Genomic DNA, 23,779 nt, shown 5'->3' on the forward strand with positions numbered 1-23,779 from the left:
GCACGTAGCGACGCAACTCCCCATACAATTGATGGGAGAGACAAAATAGTTGCGGAGACAAAGTTGCTCGTGCGCGCTGGCTCTAATTCAGTTAGCTTTATTAAGCTATTACCTAGAAATTATTAAAAAAAATGTTAATAAGTAACTACATATTAGTATTTTAAATAAATTGAAACAGCATGAGTAGGTATCCGTTACTATTTGTTTAATTTGATAAATAATGATTTGTAGTTCTACCTAAATAGTCGTAACTTTAGAGCTAGCGCGCACGAGCAACTTTGTCTCCGCAACTATTTTGTCTCCGCAACTATTTTGTCTCTCCCACCTATGGGCTAGTATGAAAGTGCGCGCACGTAGCGACGCAACTCCCGGGAGACTTTTTTGTCCGCGGGTTCGGAGACAAGCCCGCGACGCAACTGTCGCCCTATCTATTGGTTTCAATGCAAGTGCGCGCACGGCGACAAAAATGTTGCCTGTCGGCGGCCGCAGGCCAGTTGCCGCGTAACTGGCGTAGCGATAATACGTATTTATGTCAACGTATTATACAAGTTTGTTGAAACTTGTTGGAACTTGTCGGCGCCGATCAGCGCTTATAAGCGCATGTTCATATATTTTCCTGCGCGGGTTACCAGCGCTTATAAGCGCCGATAAGCGCTTACCAGCGCTTGTCAGCGCTGGTTCGTTCTACACAAAGGAAGCAGGTTGAAGCAGTCCAAGACAAATTTTATATGGCAGCGCTGACAAGCGCCGGTAAGCGCTTATAAGTTTCTAGTTTCCATCTTTCTTTCTGCATACGCCATAAGACGTGTGTAAGTGACAAGACCTACTGTATGCTGTCACAAAAAAATATTATGTAATACAATATTACGAGCGTATTATATATTTGTTAGTAGTTTTTGTTTAAATATTTAATCAAATAAATTGTTTTAAAATAAACAATCTAGATATTATCATTGGTTAAACTTATATAAATTTATCAATTGATGAAATTTGACGATTCAAAAACTGGCAACATTGTTTACCATATCTGTCGATTTTTATAAAATGGCGTCAGCCGAATTTTTAGAGCAAGCACTGTCCACAGACGTTGACGAGAACGCAGTAAGCGCGATTGTTGGTACACTTGAAAATCAACTGGTGACGTCCGTACCGTCGGTATCGTCACAGAACAATATTGTAAATGTTATCCCAAGTAATAATATTAATACTTCTTGTCCAAGTTCTATTATTGGACATAAAAATATATACAACAAGGACCGCAGTGATGGTGAAATAAGTGGTGCTAGCTTTCAATCATCTGTTTCTAGTGCGTCATTCAATGCGCCAACCACGTTTTCTACACAAAGAAATCTAAATCAAATGTTATCCAGCAATGCAGATTCAATGAGTTCTGAATACAATCCAAACCAAATAGACAGTCGTACTATTGCGCACTCTATAGCTAGCGGCACAGTTAGCTTTCCTGCGTCTCAAGCGCAGGTGATACATGCTCAAGGCGGGAGTATCCCTCAGTCAGCAACCAAAACAATAACAATGCAACCTCCGTTAGTTATAAAGCAGGGTACGACGACTGGTCAAGTCAACATGCAGACTGGAATGATGACTGTGCCCATGACTGTAAATTCTAGTATGGCAAATTCTATTCCAAATGTAATGGCCATAAATAAGCCGGGAACACAGAATGTTGTTGTTACTACTCAGAATATGGGGACAGGACAACCTGCTATCATTCCTAATGTCCAAATACTAAACACGCGGCCTGGGGCACCTGCGGTAGCTGCACAGAAATCAGTTGCCACAGTGTCGCCCAGAGTTGTTATTGGAACTCCACAAGTGGTTGGCGCAAGAGCAGCAGTGCCTGGTGTAAGTCTAATATAATTATAGTTCACTGAGTCTTTAATACATAGCTTTTGTGAAACCTTTGTAGAGAACAAATCCAAATTATCATGTGACATATACATAATATGTTTTTAGCTCAGAGCTAAGTAATAAAACAATGTACATAAATGTTTATTTACCTAAAAATGACCTTGTCTTTTAACATAATACAACAAATTGGCTTTTTTCTTTAAAAGTATATAATATTATGATGACTTAAAACAAGTCATAAGCTTAAACATACCTTTGGGTGATTGAAAACTAATTCTTAACACCAAAATCCAATGCAAATCACTGCATGTCTGGTTTCATCAAGTTTCATTATGCATACCTATATAAAATCACAATTTTATTATTTTTATGACACTAAATTCTTTCACATATTTTGTTATTCACAATATTTTGTAAGTTTATTTGGAACATTTTACAGATCCCAGATAACATTGAGCTTTTCAATATAATTCAGAAAATAAAACAATATACAATTAAATTCAATAAAATTCTGTACTAAGTTGAAAATATGTTTAGTTTGTTCAGATAAGTTGAAAATATATTAAATTTTAACAAAGGGGTTTGGGTACTTTTGTATGAGTTAGTAGCGTTGTGGTGACATTTTGCAGCCAGTAATGAAACTTGGATATTTTTAAAGAGCAATTAATTGCGTACATGTAAACATTGATATACATTATTTTGATTAGAATTCTTAAATAAATAAAGGAGAAAACTAAAAAACTCAGAAAAATCTAGATTTTAGGTAAATGAATAATACAAAACCAAATATCTCTGTTCATAATATGTTTCGAGATTTATGTCCATAATAACTATTGCTCACAATATATTGCTCTTATAAAATATCCAAGTATCATTACTGGCTGCGAAAGTTCAACTTGACGCCAACTTTACCCAAACCTCTTTGCAATATTACTTGACATTTGTATTAAATTTAATTTTTTTCTAAACATGATCTTGAAATTATTAATGCATATTATTTTACCAAATTAACTAACTACATATAATTTTAATTAAAACTGTAATTTCCTATAGTTAATTAAAGGTACAGTAGACCATGTATGTAAATAATCTAAATATATATATATACAATGTAATCTGTATCCTTTGTTGGAAATTCTGGAATAACAGATTGAAAACTGGCAAGAGATGGCGCAGGATAGAGTCAAATGGAGGCTCTTATTGTCAGAGGCCAAGACTCACTTTGGGTCCCTGCGCCACTCTAGTAAGGAAGTAATTAGTAAAATTAAATTGCCCTAAAGATGCAGTAAAAGTTACATTTTCATAACTAAATTGTTTATTATTTTGTTAATTTAGATGTAATAACTGTAATATTGTAGAAAACACATTTGCCAGATTTCAAACTTTAATTAAAATAAAAATTTCTAAAGTGATAAAGAAATCATACATTCAAGAGTTTGAATGTTTTTAGATACATCTAAATTTTTTATAGTTTGTCTATTGTCTCGTTCTTCTATCATAAAAGACATCACTTTTTTAAACAACAAACATTTCTTGCAGTTAAGTTTATCTTGTTAAAGGTGATTGGGTATTTTGTTCTGGGATTTGACACACGGCATACACAAACAAATTTGGGCATATAATATAATGTACAGGCATATGGGCATACAAATACATTCAATATCCTTCAGGATTTTATTGACATAAGTTATAAGTATATTCAACTTTGGTTAAATAATATGGTTATTTCTATTATATCGTTTTACACCTATTCTACAATCATAAAACGCATTTCAAAATGGGAACAATCTACCCAATTACCTTAGGATGAATTATGTGCGTTTTCAAGATGGGAAATAACATATTATAATTAATGTTTATTATAAATCCCCTCTAAAAGCGATACGTACGATAGCAATATCTAAAATACGATTTATTTCTTACCCAAGAACTATATGTATAAGTATCTTTTATCATATTTATGTTTTCCTCAATATACCATGCAAAAACATACATTTGACAAATATATTTCTTTTAATTTTTGTGTAATTCTTGTATAAATATTGTATTGTACATATAAAATGTATTAGTATAATAATTAATTATTGCTCTAACAATCGATGTTGCAGGGCTGTCAGATGTGTGTCCATGTTTAATAAATAAATCAGTCAAGTGCGAGTTGGACTTGTGGGTTCCATACAAATAAGCTAAAAAGCAACTTCAAAAAATGGTCACCTGTCTAATTGATGATCAAACTTAACATTGGCTTTTAATTATTGTTCTAGCAGGAACAGATTTGAAATAATCTTTAAAAATTTCTACTGTCTTACTATCATCATACATGAGAAACAGCCTGGTGACAGATAGACAGACAGCAAAGTGTCAGTATTGGTCCCGTTTTATCCTTATGTATGAAACCCTAAAAATTATATTGAAGAATATAGTTAGTAGTTTATACTCATTTTGGCTCATATCTGGCAACACTATTACATGTCATGGCAGCTTCACTTCTATATGTACTTGAGATGATGGAACTGTATCTGAAAAGAAAAAATTCAATTGTGTATTACTTGTACAAAGTTTTTTTGTATGTAGTACCTGTTAATATACCAAAGACGGCTTCTTAGTTTTGTCATGTCCGGTACATATACAAACTGTAGATAATGTCAGTGTTCACTATCACATGCATTTCACGTTCATTGTTCATCGTTATCCCTGTATCCTTTGATGTGTATCTAACAAATGACCTGCTTATACATTTGCTCGGTTTCCGAAACCATCAATCGCATACAGTCACAAAATCGAAATTGAAACGAGCGTTCATTTTTAGATAACGCTGCAAACACTGCAAAGTCTTCAACAGGGGCAGCAGGGTCATTTGTTGTTAAAGACAGAGAATGGTCAATATCAGCTGTTGCGGGTCGGTCCGGCGCCCGGAGCCAACACGCTAACTGCGCCTCAGCCGCAGACCCTCCGGCTGTCGACTGTGCCGGCAGTAAGTAGGACCGACGGAGACCGGATGCTGGACACGAGTCCCCCCTCCTAAAGTCACCCAAACTTGTCCAATTTCAATTTTGTCATGCATGTTATGGTGGTGGTGCATGTGAGGTAATCTATTAACCAGGTAAGACAGGTACTCAATGTCATTTTGTAATAACTATTAACTATCTCATTAGCTTGATTTGGCGGGGATGTCGAGCACGCAAATGATCCTAAACTAATGGGTAACATGGTTTTATAATATATATTGGGTTTATTTTTATTATGAGTATAATTTATCCTGCCAAAGAGTGTACTCGAAATTTCCCAATGACTTAAAAGAATTTATATATTGATAGAGTATTATCTATCTATTTAGTATGCTGAATGCTATTATTTTACTTAGCTTAATAGCAAACAACAGTTTAGCAAATTAGTTTTGTGTTGACTATATTTTGTGGAACAAATAATCCTTTGGCTTCGCTTTTAAATGCTTTGTACTCATCGTAATCCTACGATAAAAAATTTACCCAGTAAATGATTACCTATTGAGCATATTTTTTTATATCAATTACTAAGCATGATGACTGTTAGTCATATTATAATTACAATGATATTTAATATATAATAATATATATTTCTATTGAGTTTGTATCCTCCTTAATATCCTTTCTATAACCACTTGGATTTTAATGGATATATAACAATGAGAAATATGTTTTTGTAGGACTTTTTACAAACACACTTATTTAGTGTAGGAAAATAGAATATAGTCACCGTAATGTCTTAGTACTTGGTAGTTGTACATTTTTTATACTTGTATTGAACTGAATACCTACTTTATTTACGTGTTTGTAAATTTTTTTAGCATTTAAATATTATAAGTAGTAATATTCCAGAATATTAACCAACATTGTTCATGTTTCAACGAACCGACACACGTTGTCCTAGCCTTTGCTAACTGTCTCTTATGCGAAAGCGAACTTCCTGCGTTTCTTAATTTTTAAAAGTTTTGCGAGATTTGAGATTGTCCTGACAATAATTTAAAAAAAATTATAAATAAATTGGTGGAGTCGACTAATTGGGGAATCATTTTTATTTTTGAGTTTGTTTGGTTGAACGTACTTTTCTTAGGAACTGCTGGTTCGAAGTGAAAAATTATCCAGCCTAATTATATATCAGGGAAAGGTATATACTATATAATATAATATCACAATACGATGAATAAGAGCGAAGCAGCAATAAATCACGTTGCAAAAGCAGGAAAAAGATTTTCTTTTTAAGGCTTCTTTTGGGTACGTTGGGTAAACGGTTATGGACAATTTTTTTTCCTCAAATTAATATTATGGATGAAATCGCGGCGCACACCTAATCTATCTATAATAATCTATGTATCTAGACATACAGTAAACAGTAACCAGACGATTTAGTAGTTTATATTTGAAAAACCTATGTTGTATGTGCATCAAGCATACGTAAAAACTACCGGCCAGATTTTGACATAATTTTAAATGGTGATAGAAATTAGATTAAAATTACAGGCTTCCTTATTTTCGAATAATAAATAAAAAATAATCCATCCACGTAACCTCATAAATTAGCGAATACGTAATTACTTAAATGGCATGTCATTGGATAAATCTTTAAAAAGGAAATAGAAGTTTTCTGAATAGAGCTAAAATGTAAAGTCATAAAAAAATAAATGGACCCTTATCTGAATAGTCACAAATAAAAAATTATTCGAATACATGAGCGAAAAGCTATACTGGCTCTAACATATTAATATCAAAATAGAGAATATATAGCCTGTTGTCTGCGTTAAACGCAAAAACAACTACGGATCATGATACTTTTTTTTTGCTATAAATCAATTACGTAGTGATCGGCAACTAGGCTATACATATCGAAATTATGTTGAAGGATTTAATTTGGGTTTGAATCTACGCACGCGCGAACGAAGTCGCGGTCATAGATAGTATTGTAATATATGAGTACTTAGCTGCGACCCTTAAAGGTTTACATGCAAGCAATACACTGGTATTTAATTTTCTTTCTAATTCTAACGTAACAAGAGCTCAAGTTCGTGTATCGGTAGTGTAGCTATAGGAAAGATGTTTATATGGGTATGTACCTTGGTATGTACCTTTCGTTATCTTTCCACGAGACAGTTGCTAATAGCAACGCGATAGATCGGTCAAGGATCGGGCTGCATTTGACATTAGTCGGAGATGAATTGCACTCGTGTAAAGTGCATAACAATTTCGCGTCTCTTGTAATTTTTTTTAGAACTGCTTGCAATGTTTGATCAAGTAAATGTTTCAATTAAAGTACTTCCCGGTTTAAGACTCGCTCAAAAGTTTTGCAAGTAAAATCGATGTATAGCGTACCTGTTGATTGTGTATATACCTATAGTCCGGGTCGTATATATACACAAATGTTATTTATAACCGATTCCAACCCTCTATCGATTTTGCACGCTTCGGCGTACGATGCATATCAGTTTCCCTGATTAAATGCAGTATGTGATTGATGAAAGTCGTTAAAAGTAGCATATATAGCTCGCGACACGGTTTTTGGGGTTTGATATTTAGTAAATTTTTTGATTTTTGTGTTTTTGGTTTTCGGTGTTTTAGAGTGGAGTGAAATGATTTTGTTTTTATTTCGGTTAGCATCCCGGTGTGGTGACGGTGTCGACGAGCGTGGCTGTGCCGACTCAGATAGGGCAGATGCCATCTGGTCCGGTGGCTACGCCGGTGGCTGTATCCTCAGTGTCGACCGTGCAGGCGTCTGCGCCAGTGCCACAGCCTCCCGTTGTTACCACACAGGTACATTCCAACAGGTTTTTCGGAAAAATTGTGTAAATTCATTTTTCATATGAGCGAACGATGGAAAATTTACGTAATAGTTTAGATTTAAAATATTGACATGATAATAAAAATAAATATTTAAGTTAATTAAATAGATAATAGAAAATAATTTTGGTATTTTTACAAACTGCGCATATTGTCTCGGTTTTGTTCTAGTATCAACAAAATTTATTCGAGATATTACGACGCGTGTAATAAGGGAGTACTTAAGAATACCTATATTGTAGCTAATGCATAAATATTTAAAAGAGCAATAGATCAAGGAACTCATTGTTATGGGATTGGTATTCTGGGAGTTTATGTCATGCTAAAATTGCACTTTTGTATTTTTCTCAATTGACAGGCACAAGAAATGGAACGACGCAATTTCATAGCCAGCGCAGCGCTATAAAGGGCTCCTTTCTTAATTGAGAATTAATTACTTAATATCGAGTATTTTATATAATTACCGGTTTAGTTTTAATTAATATACTTAAACGTTTAATTTTAATATCGAAGTGAAAATTCTTTTTTATTTATTATGCAGCTATTTCCAGGATCAATTCATGTATGTAACATATTTGTACATATTGCCTTTTCTATATCCATCCATCGTTTAAAGAGATCAAAATTCACGAATGTCTTCTTCTAACGTTATAATATCATAGAAACCTTCATGCAAGTTTCTACAATTTGAGTTATTGCTGGCTTATACGTACGATTAAATAAAAATTTGACCAGAAACCGCTGGACAACACGAAGGAGAAGTGTCGGAACTTCCTGGCGAACTTACTGGACCTCTCAAGCAAGGAGCCGAAGTCTGTGGAGAGGAACGTGAGGAACCTCATCCAAGAGCTGATCGACGCGCAGGTGGAGCCGGAGGAGTTCTGCGACAGGCTGGAAAGGTTGTTAAACGCTAGTCCTCAGCCGTGCTTGATTGGGTTCTTGAAGGTATGTGGTTCAGGGTTCGGGTTAAAATAGTACTGTAGTTTTTAGTATTTAGAAGGTGGTCGGGGTAATGGAAGAGTTAAGAGTATTTTGTATTCGTTTGTATCTATATGTTTGTAATCGTTTTAAAGTACGGCGGTTAGTAAATGTGAAATAAACTAATAAATAATTGGGTATCGATTAAATGATGGCCAGGAATTTTCTTGGTCGCAAAGATTACAAAATTTGATAGTTTTTCAGGCTCTTTGTTACGTAACTATATACTATACTAGGTAAGTTTTTCAAAAATAAATGTAAAATTTAGTGAGTGAGGTTCCTAAATACATTTCCAATTTCTAAGAATATCTTCGAGTATTACTCAACAGTTTCTACGAGGAATTTTTCACCGGATGAAGGCGATACCGGCAAATGGTGCTCATGTCAATTAAATGATTCGCACGCTTGATTGGACTTAGCCCATTCGAGATATTTTACAAGCAATTTGTACCTTATATCACTTTGATCACGGAATAGCGCAATATTGCTCTAATCATTTCGAGTACTCTTAATCACCAACAATGTTTTACCCTGATATTACTCGCTCGGGCCGGTTAAAAATTTTCTTTAAAATTGAGCCGCTTTGTTGTACGCACTTATTGTTTCTACAATCGCGATGACATATACACCTTTGTCTTGTTATCTCAAGGCAGATGTGTAATGTGTGTCATTGCGATCCTACAATGACATGATCGGAATCTTAAGGATTCTGAACTGGATCGCGATTATATTTTTGGCAGAATTTTAGAATATTAACTAGATTGGGATGTATATTTTTTCACAGAAAAGTTTGCCTCTCTTGCGTCAATCAATGTGCACCAAGGAGCTGGTGATTGAGGGGATCAACCCGCCGTCACCGCACATCGCGTTCTCGTCGATACCGCCACCGGCGTCCCCAGTCCAACCGCAACCGGTGACGACCAACATGCAAATGGTGAGTTTATATGTTTATGTATGGAGGTCTTCAAGAACAGGTACCTTCCAGCGAAGCGAGCTCTATTTTCCACATCTCAGCTTACCATTAGGCGAGATCGTGGTCAAGCGGGTCCCTATCGTACGATAAAAAAAATGTGTGCGTGCGAAAACTGTATACACACGTAAGAAGTGAAACTTCTTTATGTCCTTATTTTTCACAAAATAATTTACTATGTGCAACTTTACAAAAATACGTCGAATCACGCGTGGTAGGGATAAGAAAAAGATGGCGCGTAACGGAAAAATGTTACGCGTAACGAAAAAATGTTACAATAAATTTTTTTCCAACCCCGATAAAGAAGTTTCACTGCAAAAATGTATGGAACACACGCTTGTAGCTTCGGTGCCGCTAATGGTGCGGACGGAACTGTGGACTTGTCATTACCAGTTCGTGCAAGCCAGTGCAAGTGTGTAGGTAACGCATTGCAGGGGCACTTGTGGTTTTTTTTTGTGTGGTGTCTCTCAATGTTAGCCAGAAGGGCTTCTACATTTTAACGAGGACGCGGGGGTGAACTGAAGGTTCACCCTGGTAGCGACATGCACAAGGGCGTCCCCCCGCCACGGGGATCTCGAACCTCGGCTTGGGCTGTCGCTTGAGTGGAGGAGGCCAGAAGGCCCCTAATCGGACGGGGCACTTGTGGTCATAGGCGATGGTGATTACCATCAAGCGTAATATGCTTGCGATTATGTCTAAGCAAGTATTTAAGTGGGCACATCTGCAAATGCTTTTACCATCAGGTGAAACACCAGCTCTGTTGCCCGCTATGACATAAGTCTCATCGACGCACGTGTGAAAAGGCCACGCTGCTTGCTGATAATGTCACTAATACAATTACTGTCTATCTACCATTATTTGTCATTTTAACGGACAGATGCAAGATAAACAGAACATATTATTCAGAAATTCATAAATTATGGATATAGGCTGGCAAGCTCGCAGTTGCGTGTGGAACTAGGAGTGCTCGTTTTGAAATCATCGTATTTCAGTATGTTTTACTGTTATACTCGGCACAGCAAACCTAGATTCCTATGACAGTTCGTCTTAGTGATTGCTCGTATAATGGGTCGTGTCGATACTTTATTTTTTGGCAAAGGCGTGGCTTGCATTCAGCCACGTCGGTAAACATGTTTTTACAAATATTATAAACTAAAATTTTTAACATCTATTATGTTGTTGTTGTATTTATTTAAGTTTTTTAGCATAGATTAGAAGGTAAGTAAAACGAAAGTTTTCCAAAACATAAAGATGCACCTTATCATTTTCTCGTAATTTTTAACCCGTTAAACTCGTATGCGCTAGTGTATATTTTATCATGAAAATGGATGTCCCCATTTAATTCGTCTGAAAAACTTTTGTTATAATTAGTTAGGTAAATGGATATTTTTCTGGTATAGTGTCACTATTTGGTTTGATTTTTCGGTTTTAAAAATATGTACTCATTTCCACTATCGACATTTGTTTATCGATACTTTCCGCACTAGTCGATAAATGCCAACGATGTAAATTTTTCAGGACGTAAACGTAAAGTCAGATTAAAATAATTTCTCGTAAATGTTAAGAATTGTTATAATTCCAACGGAATATCGTTGTAATGGCATAAAGCTACGTAAAAATTAATAAATGCCATTTTTAGACGCCTCTAATACATTTCTTACGCCATTACAAGTTTGTCCCTTGAGAATACCTGTCAGTGTCGTAGGATTCATCAATCGCCGAGCCAAGTATAGGGAATAGTTAAATTTATCCATTATGAACGGGATGGTGAATTTTTGTGACAGCAGCAAGTAATGATGAAATGGGCTCTTAAATTAACCAATTTAAATTAATATACGTAATTGAAGAAGGGCAAACTAAAGTTCTATATTATGTTGTTATTTTCTCAATTGCTCTACAAAATTAAATGTTTGAATATCTTTTTACAGATGATAAAAAATTTACAATAAATTAACATTAAAGTAAAGATACACTGTACATACAATGAGTAAATTAATATCTCAAATCTGTTCAATCTATCTTGTTAGCTTCAGTTAAGCAGACTGTATAAGAGGTTTCCGAAGGCACTGTCCCTGCTCAAATTTTAATTCTTATATTTATTATAGAAGGTTATAAATTATGGACGAAAATGCATCGTGATAGAAATTTTGGCACTATAATGCATACAAGAGTTTTTTTTTTAGATAAAACATTATTATTTGCATTGTTATTAAAGAGTTATTTTAAAATCGAGGCGGGTTTTGAAACACAGTTTTTAAATGTTGATTTTTTGCAAAGGTTTTGTGTTATTTCACAGTTTTTGTAGCGCTAGATGCAACTCATCTCCATGTATTTATACAGTAGCACCTCTATAAGTCGAATATCAAGGGAGACGCCAAAAAATTCGAGTTATAGAGTTTTCAACTTATGGAGGATTTCGACTTAGGCGGATTTTGATTCGACATAAAGAGTTTGAGGTTTATTCTTATCAATTTTGAGTTACAGAGGTAAAATAAATTAAAATTCAACTTGCAGAGGTCACAAACATGTTTTTATTTATATCAATATTATTTCAAATCATTTTAAAATAAAAAATATGGCATTAAAAAAGTCAGTATTTTTTTTTGCTTTAGATAATTTGGTTGTTCTCTAGCATTTTATAATCTATAAAGAGCAGAAAATTCTTCTTTTTCAAAGATACTGGTTTGCTTTATAAAATTTCGTAAGGTATTCAATACGGTTCTTGCCTCTTTGATGGAAACCAATGGAGCGCATGCGTACTATTCACGTCTTCTATGTCATCTTAATCATTAGTATCGGTTTTCTGAGCTACTGAATCGATAATTTCGTCATCAGATACTTAACGCAAACACGTGTTTCGTGAGTCATAAATTAATTATCGTATACTCCTAAAATGTTTTCTAAGAAACAATAGTATACTGGTTGTAAAATAAAACGTTGCTATGTTCGAGATACAGAGGTCAAATTTGATTTTTCGAGTTATAGAGTGAAAATATGTACCAAAATGGCTTGGAGGGACTCGGTGATTATTTCGACTAACAGAGGGACAAAATTTCAAGTAATAGAGGTTTTCGGGTTTGAAGGGAAGGGAACAAGACATTTTTTCGAGATTTGGAGGTTTTTGACTTATCGAGGTTCGACTTAACGAGGTGCTACTGTATAAATATTATTTACAACTTACAATTTAATTTAACGCTCCAATGAATGTTAATATTATTGCGATAACCTATTTTCCGAGATTCTTATCGGTGTATCGGACTATATTAATAAACTTATTTTTTTATAAGTATTAGTACGGGAGCCAGGAACAGATTTTATGACCAAGTTCCTCTCAAGCGGTAATTAGTAAAATGCATCAAAGTATAGTATTATGAAGCCTCGTGAACGTCAGCTGGAGCTCGGTTGGGGGGAAGAGCGGTTGTAGCCTCCCGTATCAGCTGACGGTTTTTCCACCAAGATACAGCCAGCTGACCTATATATTTATCCACAGTTACATATAAGCTATCATCAGGTAAATTTTTGTTTGAGAGGAAATCACGGAAAATAAATTTTTCTTTAAATTTAACTTTCATGTTCGAGACACCAGCTGACGTATAATACACCATGTTGTAACCAGCTGATTATTTTTTTTCGTTGAGATATTGGGTTAGCTACAATTTGACAAATTTTTAGCTGAGAGGAAATGAATGAATGAATGTATTTTTTTTCCTACGTGCGTGGGAGGCTACAACCGCTCACCCCCCCAACCGAGCGCCAGCTGACGTTCACGAGGCTTTATAATACTATACTCTGATGCTTCTGACGAATTATCTCTTGAGAGGAAATAATGAACCCAATTTGCACCTGGCTCCCTAACCATATAAATTGTAGTTGTCAATTGAAATAAATAAACAAGAAAAACAGAAAATGCTAACAAATGAAACAAATTCTAAATACAAACATATTTAACCGTGGAGTGCAATCAGATCCAAGTAATTAAGTACCAAGTTCAAGTATCAAGTTGAAGGCGTAAGTTTAATTGAAGAATAAACTTCGTTCTAGTATCTCGTATAACATCTAATTGAATTTGAGTTTTCTTTGTATTGCTAAATAGGTCTTCGCAAGTCTTTAAGCTTATTAAAGCTCTATCATGTTGATATAACCATAAATTAACTAGGTATTTTTTATGGATTTTCTTTGCACATTGAAGTGAAGACTTCACATAATAGCATCGTCAACATAAAAGATTTAGGCATTTTTATGAATTATAGATAATCATGGGATTTGTACGATCAGCAGAAATCCAGTATGTAAAATAAATAAACCTCCATGATTGTATATCGCGGAAACATGACTACGAGAACTATATCCACGTCAGCAAAAATAGGGTTATGATTAACTATGGGTTGACCATAAATTATAATGATTTGTGTACTGGTTGCCGTTGTGATACGTGAGCTAGCAACGTTTAAAAAAGTCATTTTAGTATAGTTGGGTTTTTGATATACTGTTTCTCTTGCTATTTCGGTTAGAGTCCGGGCTGTCTGGCTGGCAGTAGTGGTTGCGTTTATTAGTGCGCACATGAAAATATACTTAACCTTAAAGTCATTTATTAACGCGTAATTTTTTATCTTTTGCCTTTATAGATAGATCCATCAGACATATTTTTTTTATTGCAAGACGTTCTTTTCGTTGTTAAATAGGTGCCAATCGCAATTTATTATTTCAAAATAATTAAAATGTCATTGAAATAAGTGAAATTACATCAACATGTACGATTGACTCATTTTGAATATCGTTTAATAGATTTTCTATTGTGTCTGTGATTCCGGAGCCTGAGTTATTACGGGCAGCAAAATTCGAATCTGTCCACACTCCACAGTCATAAACAGGCCTCCACCTTTGGTGTATTACGTAGCAGTAGACTACAAGCCCACATATGAAAAAAATATGGGTCAAATGAACCACCACGGGACATATCTAGTACGAAAGAAGAGCAAAAAATAATAAGATTCATCACTATGCCGTCACTTGTAAGCTGTCCAACTGAGTGCAGATGAGAATTGAAAAGTACAGGTAGACTCGGTAAATTTTGGTCATATATTTTTGTACGGCATTCTTAACCATCGATAGATCCATTAAAAATAATAAGAAACCGCTCAGTGCCGTACAAAAATGTTGGTCCACCAAGTCGGAATTTTAATTTAATTTCCGAGAGTTACCGGGGGTAAATTTGGTCATTTGACCATGTACGGCATCTGTGTCATACTATTGCTATACTGCTTTTAATCCATTATTCCGCAACGCCGTACAAAAATCATGGGGACAAGGGGAAAAAATCGAGAGTTGCAATCCCCTCTCTTTCCCCACTCCAGGGGGTCATTTGACTAAGTACGGCTTCGGTTCCAAAACATTATCTAGCACTCAAAAGTACTATTAAAAGCAATGCCGTCAAAAAATAATTGTTCTTTTAAATGTATACCAATAATCATCTTAATTTCATCGAATTCTTGATATAAAGAGCTGTAAGGTCATTTGACCCTGTACGGGAACTTTTTTTTTAACATGATATTGTAAAATTCAATTGTTGTATAGTATTGCCGTTCAAAAGAAACCGTTCTAAAAAAAGTTATAGAGAAATGCAAAACCAGAAATTTTGTTAAAGTTTAAACATCGTAGATTAATGAAATATAATAGTTTTCTACACTTTATTCGTTGTTTTAAATAGTATTAACATAGATAAATTAGGAAAAAACGATGCCGTACATTTTTGTGCAGACCACATCTTTTAGGCTGATGAAAGCGACGAAAGCTACAATTTTAAGGGTGCTTTATGGCCATTTGATACAGTACGGCATTAACATATTTTTACCCAACTACGGCAAAGCAAAAGGAGGGTTATGGTTTTGACAGGTCATGTATGTATGTTCATCTATTCCCTCGTAACTTCTAAACTACTTATCAGAATTCGACAAATAACATATCATTAGAAGCATCTGAATTGTTCACTGGATAACCAGCGACCAGCTAGCTAAAGGCTATATGGGGTTTCACAAAATCTAATGTGGCGCCCTCTAGCGGACAAAACATACAGAGTAAAAAATAAAGTTAAGATAAATATGCCGTGTTTGGTATCATTTGAAAGCGCTTTACTTGTACATTTTGAATATGTATATAATACTAGCATTTGCTTGTGACTTTACCTGTATTCATGGGCTGATTGCATATAATTCACATCTTTTCGTTCATAGCTTTTTTATTAGTTCATCAATTTAACGGAGTCCATTCCACTTGACTCCGAATTTCCAAGGTGATAATTAACCACCTCGAGCTTCTTAATATTAATGTATATTTATATTTTATTATCAAAATATAAAGCAAACATGTCGTTATATGGATTTTTTCTTTTTCAGATTTTTCCCCTTTGAACCAACGAAAATGTACGGCACATGAAAAAATATTATCTATGCATAAAATACTTTTAAAATAAATTTATTTCGTGTTGTGTCAAATGACCCCCTGAAGTGGGGAAAGAGAGGGGATTACAAATCTCGATTTTTTCCCCTTGTCCCCATGATTTTTGTACGGCGTTGCGGAATAATGGATTAAAAGCAGTATAGCAATAGTATGACACAGATGCCGTACATGGTCAAATGACCAAATTTACCCCCGGTAACTCTCGGAAATTAAATTAAAATTCCGACTTGGTGGACCAACATTTTTGTACGGCACTGAGCGGTTTCTTATTATTTTTAATGGATCTATCGATGGTTAAGAATGCCGTACAAAAATATATGACCAAAATTTACCGAGTCTACCTGTACTTTTCAATTCTCATCTGCACTCAGTTGGACAGCTTACAAGTGACGGCATAGTGATGAATCTTATTATTTTTTGCTCTTCTTTCGTACTAGATATGTCCCGTGGTGGTTCATTTGACCCATATTTTTTTCATATGTGGGCTTGTAGTCTACAGTTGATTCTATTAAATTATAGAAAAATTCAAGTCAGCAAAAATTTATTAAAAATAAGTCTATTCACAATTATATACGTATATAACACGTTGCCGTTGTGGCAGTTTGACGACGAAGACGGTGGCTCCCCCACGCTCACGACGCTCCAGCCCCCGCCCGCGATGAGCCTCACGGGGCCACCGTCGCCGAATCTAAACGTAGTGCCCGTACAGCCGATGATTCAGGTTGGTTTGCGTACCCTCGTATGTTACGAACAGTCGCGTGGTCGTTTTACGTGAAAAAATTGAAAAAAAAACACAATAAAAAAATTGGACGGTAGTTGAAAAAAACAGTTTTTAGGCCGTAGTCAGATAGGTTCGTTAACAAAGAACAATTTTTTTAGGGAATTGTAGGATGTAAATATAGGAAAAAAGTAACAAAAAAAGTTTTTTTTAGTGGTAGATAGTAATTATTATAGAGCTCGTAAAAATAAACAATGTTGTAGGTAAATATCGCGTCCTACCTATGAGTATAGGTAATAGTGTTGTGATCTAAAGCGAATGTAATCACAGAAATAAGCTTATAACTTTGTACATCTCGTTATTAATAATACTGATCAAAGTGTCGCACTGCGAATGTCTATAAACATTTTGCAATTGATTCAAACATTATTAATTTTACATTTCATAATGCCAGACTTATTCATTGTATGCTAAGATATCATCATGAATATGAGATTAGAAAACGGACGAAAAGAAAATTGTAATACGAAAACGAATCTCGTATTATTCGATGGCCTAGATAGTGATATAGTCCAGGATCTATCGAAAACATCTGTCGAAAATAAAGCTACTCACGGAAAATTAGCTTGATAGTTGATAGTAATCACTTGCAAAAATGGGCGAAGGATCCTGGACTATAATTATCTTGATATTGAACGAAAAAAAATCAGTTACTAATAAATATATAAGAACCATCAAATCAACATATTTTATCCTTGTTACCTCTGTTAGCTACCACAATCGAGAGTTTCGTATAGGAAATTATTGGGCGTCTCATCAAAATAAAGCTACTCACGGGAAATTAGCTTGATACATGAATCATGTACAAAATTGGACGATGGATCCTGAACTAATAGGAAAAACGTATCTATGTATCTATCGTAATCGAAGTAGAACTCAATCGAATGTTCAAATTGGAAAATGTATTGAATTGAACAGAATATATAAATAAAATGTAAACTATCGAAGCGTACGAGGGTAACACATCAATGTTATGAAATATCGTCAAGTCCATGTTCAATTTTATTGCTCAGATGTTTTTAGTTAAGCTTTTTAAAGTTTAGTGAGTAGATAGTTTTGTCGGGTAATTTAGTATGTTGTTATATCGGAATGAATTTTGTTTTCATATTTTAAGTTTTCGATCTGTTGCTTTGATAGTAATTTTGTTCTGTTTTATTTTTGAAAATTTTCTCGGTCACGCAATGGAGAGTTTTTGTATACAATTTTTCATTTTTATTTGTCTTATTGTAAGACATACTTTTTCTTAATATGATAAGGTACTAAATGTTGTATTTTGGTAGTTATTATGCAATGTTTTATAAGTGGAAGGATATAAGCCGACTGGACTGAAATTATCCGTTTGAACAGGCATCATGGTCTATCTTTATGTTGCTTTTATCCAAAAGACACCATGCATGTCACATACGCTTACCTATATCTGTTATTCCATTTGATTTCTTCTTTGTAAACACAAGCCTTATTATCATACTGATATTTAAAAAAATAAGAAACAATTCCAAATCAGTATAAAATATATTAGAGTGTATTTACCCACATATAAATTTCATATTCCTCGGTGTGTTTGATATAGGTACTTTCAAATGTAAATCCAGTATAATAAAATGTTAATTTAAAAATAATGTGATACTTCATATTATTATACAATCAAATGCACTGACAGGGTGGATCAACGTTTATAAAAAAAGCTAGCTTATAAATTCATGGATCAAAACGGGGCACATTTTATATTGCAGACATTTTTTATTATTTGGTCCAAAACAAAAATATAATATTTTTTGGAAATAAAGATTATTGTATTATTGTAATTGTTACAAAATATATTAAATAAATGTTAATAAATAAGGCTAATTGTTTTCTGCAATTGTTTGACTCTATTTAATTTAAACAGCTTTTAGGTGTTTGCATGTTCAACTTACACGTTTAAATATTTAGCTCCTGGCAACATTGTTTTACAGCTGAAGTTTGAAATAAATCTCAATGGTTCATGTTCGCTTCTTATATCAGATGTAGTAGTTGTAATGCCTCCTCTACACTACTCGCGAAGTTGAACGAGGTTAGACGAATAGAATAATGTAGAGAGGCAGTTCGGCTTACTTTGTCCAACTTTACCTCGCCTCGGCCGACTTCCGTTTGCCGATCGAGTCAAAGGGCACGAAGTTACCCGAAGTGTGTTCTGAATATGAACGAATGCGCTCCTCGCGAAGTTGGATGAGTGTGAAGTGTAGCACCGCGGACTTCAGTCAACTTCGGCCGAGTACTTCGCCCAGGAACTTCGCGAGTAGTGTAGAGGAGGCATTACTATTATTGTTAAATGTCGTGAAACTTGTCTCTTGATGAACAAATACCTTCTTATTATCTAGTCTTAAACTTGTCTTTCGGATTCTAAAACGACGGATATTATTGCAGCCGAAGCCAGCAACTAAACCCGGTAGCTCGATAGCTGTGTTGCAAAATATACCACTGCACACGAAAATCAATGTGACCAAAGTCGGCAAAACCATGACGGTGAACAGCAAAGCCAATTTCACGAGGCCCGGTGGCCCGTCTGCGGCGTTGTCGACTGTTCTCACCGGCAAGTCGATGCTGAAGGATAAAGAGAAGAAGTCGACTTTGCAGTTCACTCAGCCCTTCGGTGATGACAAGATGACGGGAGATGATGATATCAATGACGTAGCCGCTATGGGTGGTGTTAACTTGGCTGAGGAAACGCAGCGGATCCTTGGATCCACGGAGTTGATTGGGACGCAGATCAGGTACCACTATTTTTTGAAATCATTCCCTATTTTGTTACTATAAAATATTATTTGTTCTTGCCTCCAAATTGCGGCAATAATTACCTTGCCCTCTTTCAGGTCGTGCAAAGATGAGTACCTAGTGCCGATGGGTCTGATGCAGAGCCGTGTCAAGTTGATCGCCAGCAAGCACGGGCTGGACGAGCCCAACGCGGAGGTGGCCGGGATCCTGAGCCACGCGGTCCACGAGCGGCTGAAGACCACCGTGGAGAAGCTGGCGGTCATCGCTCAGCATAGAAGCGATCTGCTCATCAAGGTATACGGGAAATGAGGTATAGTGGAGTAAGTTAGTAAATACAAATAGAAAGCGTTTATTTGCCACTATGTAGAAATAGAAATCTAAATAACAAGACACTATAGAAGTGCTACAATGTTATAATTAGTATGAAAACCACTGTCGCCAAATTCAACACATTTAAACCGATAGATAAACATTACACACAAGTAAACTATGCCTTTTATTGGACAGCTTCATTTTAGTGAAAACTAACTTTAAAAAAATAAATACAGCATTTTATTAAGTACCCTAACGCACGGTTTTACGGTTTATTTTCGAATAACATCCCCAGGTACATGAAATGATCTTTCTTTTTGCTCAGAAAAATACAAATTCGAAAAAATTCGGCTATTCTACAACAGAGGCCGTTAATTTTCAATAGATATAACTTTGAACCTAAACACATAGAAATAAGGTTGAAATTTGTGTTAAACGTGACAATAAGAACGGTCGACTGTGTTATTCATTGTTATTTAGATTACTATGGTGACATTCGGATTACTTGTAAATATTCTTTAATTTTAAGGAAAAACTGCATTATTTCTAAAAAAAAAATAATTACCGATGAAATATTATTTATTTATTAGTATAGCAGGATAAATTTCCGCAATGGGAAATGATGAAACACACTATGTTTACACACGCACGTCTCGAGAACAACTGAATAGCGATGAACGCACTGTGGCTTGGAAGTCACCTGAGTGGCGACAAGGTCACGCGTGCTTACGACTTCTACAGTCTTGACATGGCATTGAAGAAAGATTTCGTAAAGAGAAGAGTTTGGTTTTGAGTGAAATCTTTCAATCATTACAAAAAGAAACTGAAAAACCCCCTCTCAAATCATTATTATAACCCGCAACACATTTCAGACGGATTCCCGCTACGAAGTGACTGGTGACGTCAAGGGCCAACTGAAATTTCTGGAAGAGTTGGACCGCGTGGACAGGAAGAGGCGTGAGGACTCCGAGCGCGAAATACTGCTGCGTGCTGCCAAGTCGCGCTCCAAGAATGAGGACCCGGAGCAGGCGAAGCTGAAGGCCAAGGTTAGTGGAACTTTTGGGGCGATTTAAAAGATGACATGCAATACTGGAGTAAATTTAATGGTCTATCATGGTAGTTTGTGAACAAAGTACATGTGTACTGCCACTCTATACACTTAATGAGCCTTATAGGAAAAACATAAACGATTTTAATTATTATCGTTTTTCATTACTATGTTATCTCTTTTAGTTTTGTGAGATTGGAATTAGTCGTGTTTTGTCTTTCAAATGTAAAAAAACAGTGCTACGTGTTTGGCATAACTTATTAATATTACATTCCCCTATCACCAGGCCAAGGAAATGCAGCGTGCTGAATTAGAAGAACTGCGGCAGCGTGAAGCCAACCTCACAGCTCTGCAAGCCATCGGGCCAAGGAAGAAGGCCAGGATCGATGGTCCCGGTGGTGCGGACACTACTGTTTCTGGTAGTGGCAGCGCTAGCGGATATGTGAGTGTATTTTTTTTTATTGTTGATAGGGAAGCGCTTGACCACAATCTCGCCTGATGTTAAGCTAAGATGTGGTCTAAGATGGAACGCGCTTCCCTAGAAGGTAGGTGGAGTGTATTATTAAGTTATGATACATCTGCTGAATATCACTGGTTTTGCATGGAGTGGCAGATCTAATAGTATAAGATCCCACCGCAGGATTAGTGCGTTCATGGTTTTTTTTGCTAAAACCAAAATTTTATGTATCCTGCGGTGGGATCTTAGAGTATAATTTTGACATATTATGTTTACATATTTATTGTATTATTTCTTATTTATTTTTATGTATGCTGATTTGTATTTATAAACTCTTTTTGCTTGTTACTCTCTATGAGATGACAAAATATAAGAGGTGTACTTTCTAATATAGCACTTCTAGTATTTAATTTTACAAAATATATGTTTCAGACTACAAATAAGCATTCTTTAATTTCCAAAACAAGTGAACTAACAGATGTTTCCCATATTTAGCCCGGTCGCAGCCAGCTGGCTCTGCGTACTCGCCTGAAGCGCATCAACCTTCGCGACATGATCTATTTGTTGGAACAAGAAAAAGACACCGCTCACTCGACAATCCTGTTCAGGAGCTATCTTAAATAAATAATACACTTTGTAAATAAATATTTTTTTTGTAAATACCATTTGTACATAAATCAATTTTCTCAATTTTTTTTTGTATTTTACTCTGTGACGCAAGCATTTCTACACTGAAGAAGATTGTACTATGGAGTGAGTTACTTTTGATGAGTTCGGCTTTTGATTTGTGTGAGACTTGTGCCCATTATGGACTTATTTTTTTAGTGACTATTTTTTTTTGTGGATGTGGCACAAAATGTAAATATGTAAATATTATTTGTAATATAATTTCTAATGGAAAATAATTATGTTTATTTCTAAAAATGTTTTGTATATATGTATTTTGAAATATGAATTATTCAATTGTTTATAATTCAATTTTCACCAGCTTACTTTTTAAATGTAATGTCTGGCCTTATATTGTAAATTATTATATGATATATTATTAACGTTCTTTTTTTAGTATATTAAATGTAATCTGCTAGAACTTAACCAGAAAGATTCAGCGTTTCCGATAATTATAACGTGATTTGTTGACTGACTTCCGAAAAAGAAAAAAGGTTCTACGTTCGTCTGTGAAATTCTTTATGAATTGTATTATCTTCGATATGTAGTTTTATAGCACTTATAGCTACATATAAGTGTAATTAAGAACAAATGGGGTATTATAAATAATAAATAAATATGCTCAAATTATTTATGCCGTAGTTGGCACATTCAATATATGTCTCGTTGTAGTTATAAGTGTAACCATATTTTGTGTTTCAGTTTGTCCACTTTTAATTTACTTATGTGTTTGCTATATAGGATTTCGTATTTTATAAATATTGGTGTTATTTGACGTTTAAGTAAAATTTATTATTATAATTAAAATGATTGTGTAATTTTAATCTAAATAATATATTATGTTGTATAATCGAATTGATGATAGTAGTAAATGTGAATTAATGTGATTGTCTGCATCTATGTAACTTAACCCCGGTTTAATTCTGGTAGCAGTCTTCTTTGTTATTAATAAGACATTGATCATAATAATTGTTAATTGGAGTGTGTTGAAGTACCCTAAATTGAATTTGTTATTTAAGTTTTATTTAGAAAAAAAATTTAAGGTAAAAAAAGCATAGTTTTCTTTACAAAAATTATAAACAGACCAGATTGAATATAAAAGTGCAATTTTTATTATTATATTTTTTTTTATATGAAAAGGATTTGTCAATTTTAATGTTGTTTAAAATATTAACATTTTGTATAAATAAGAGAATAATTTATGTTAAAAGATGCATTTAAAGAACAAATTTTGCTTAATTATATAAGTTCATTGAAAATAGATTTCTTCTTTCTTCCGAACTTATGAACTGTGCTTTTGACAAGATTTATTTTTCACTCAGTGCATAATATAATGTATGTTTTTAATATATTTTACCATATAGAGCAGGCTCCAAGGAGATGTTCGTTTGCATAAATCGCGGACCTAAATCTGACTTCTGATATATATTGTATAGATCCCAGACATCCTATAAACAGATGTTGCCAACCAGTTTTGTGGTCCCCTTCCCCGCACCCCGGTAATTAAATATGGCATACAAAGAAAAAAATAAACATTTCCAAAACATGCCGCGTGGGGTATCAAATGAAAGAGCTTATTGAGTAGATCACGAATATATAGCATACTATAACATTTCTTACACTTTCTCTAAGATTTTTTAGAAAATTTACGAAAATGGTCCATTTTTGAGTTAACTTTAAA

At 34.7% G+C, this 23,779-nt stretch overlaps 1 protein-coding gene across 2 annotated transcripts; it reads left to right on the top strand.

Moving 5' to 3' along the window:
• The first annotated feature begins 1,044 nt into the window (after positions 1–1,044).
• On the top strand, positions 1,045–23,453 carry Taf4 (TBP-associated factor 4). 2 transcript variants are annotated; one of them, XM_090105860.1, is made up of 10 exons: positions 1,045–1,863; positions 4,679–4,843; positions 7,497–7,652; positions 8,415–8,624; positions 9,442–9,591; positions 19,268–19,614; positions 19,714–19,909; positions 20,800–20,973; positions 21,262–21,417; positions 21,928–23,453. In XM_090105860.1, the coding sequence occupies exons 1-10, from the start codon at positions 1,045–1,047 to the stop codon at positions 22,054–22,056; spliced, it is 2,502 nt and encodes an 833-aa protein (XP_089961986.1). In that variant the 3' UTR covers positions 22,057–23,453. The 2 variants fall into 2 exon arrangements, with proteins under 2 accessions (XP_089961986.1, XP_089961993.1); XM_090105867.1 differs by lacking the exon at positions 4,679–4,843 and having other exon boundaries at positions 1,216–1,863.
• Positions 23,454–23,779: the final 326 nt, after the last annotated feature.

The sequence above is a fragment of the Colias eurytheme genome, chromosome 1, assembly GCF_061535395.1.
Source record: "Colias eurytheme isolate Ceu_HAF_F1 chromosome 1, ilColEury1 Martin Lab GWU primary, whole genome shotgun sequence".
In the NCBI taxonomy this organism is placed as follows: Eukaryota; Metazoa; Arthropoda; class Insecta; order Lepidoptera; family Pieridae; genus Colias; species Colias eurytheme.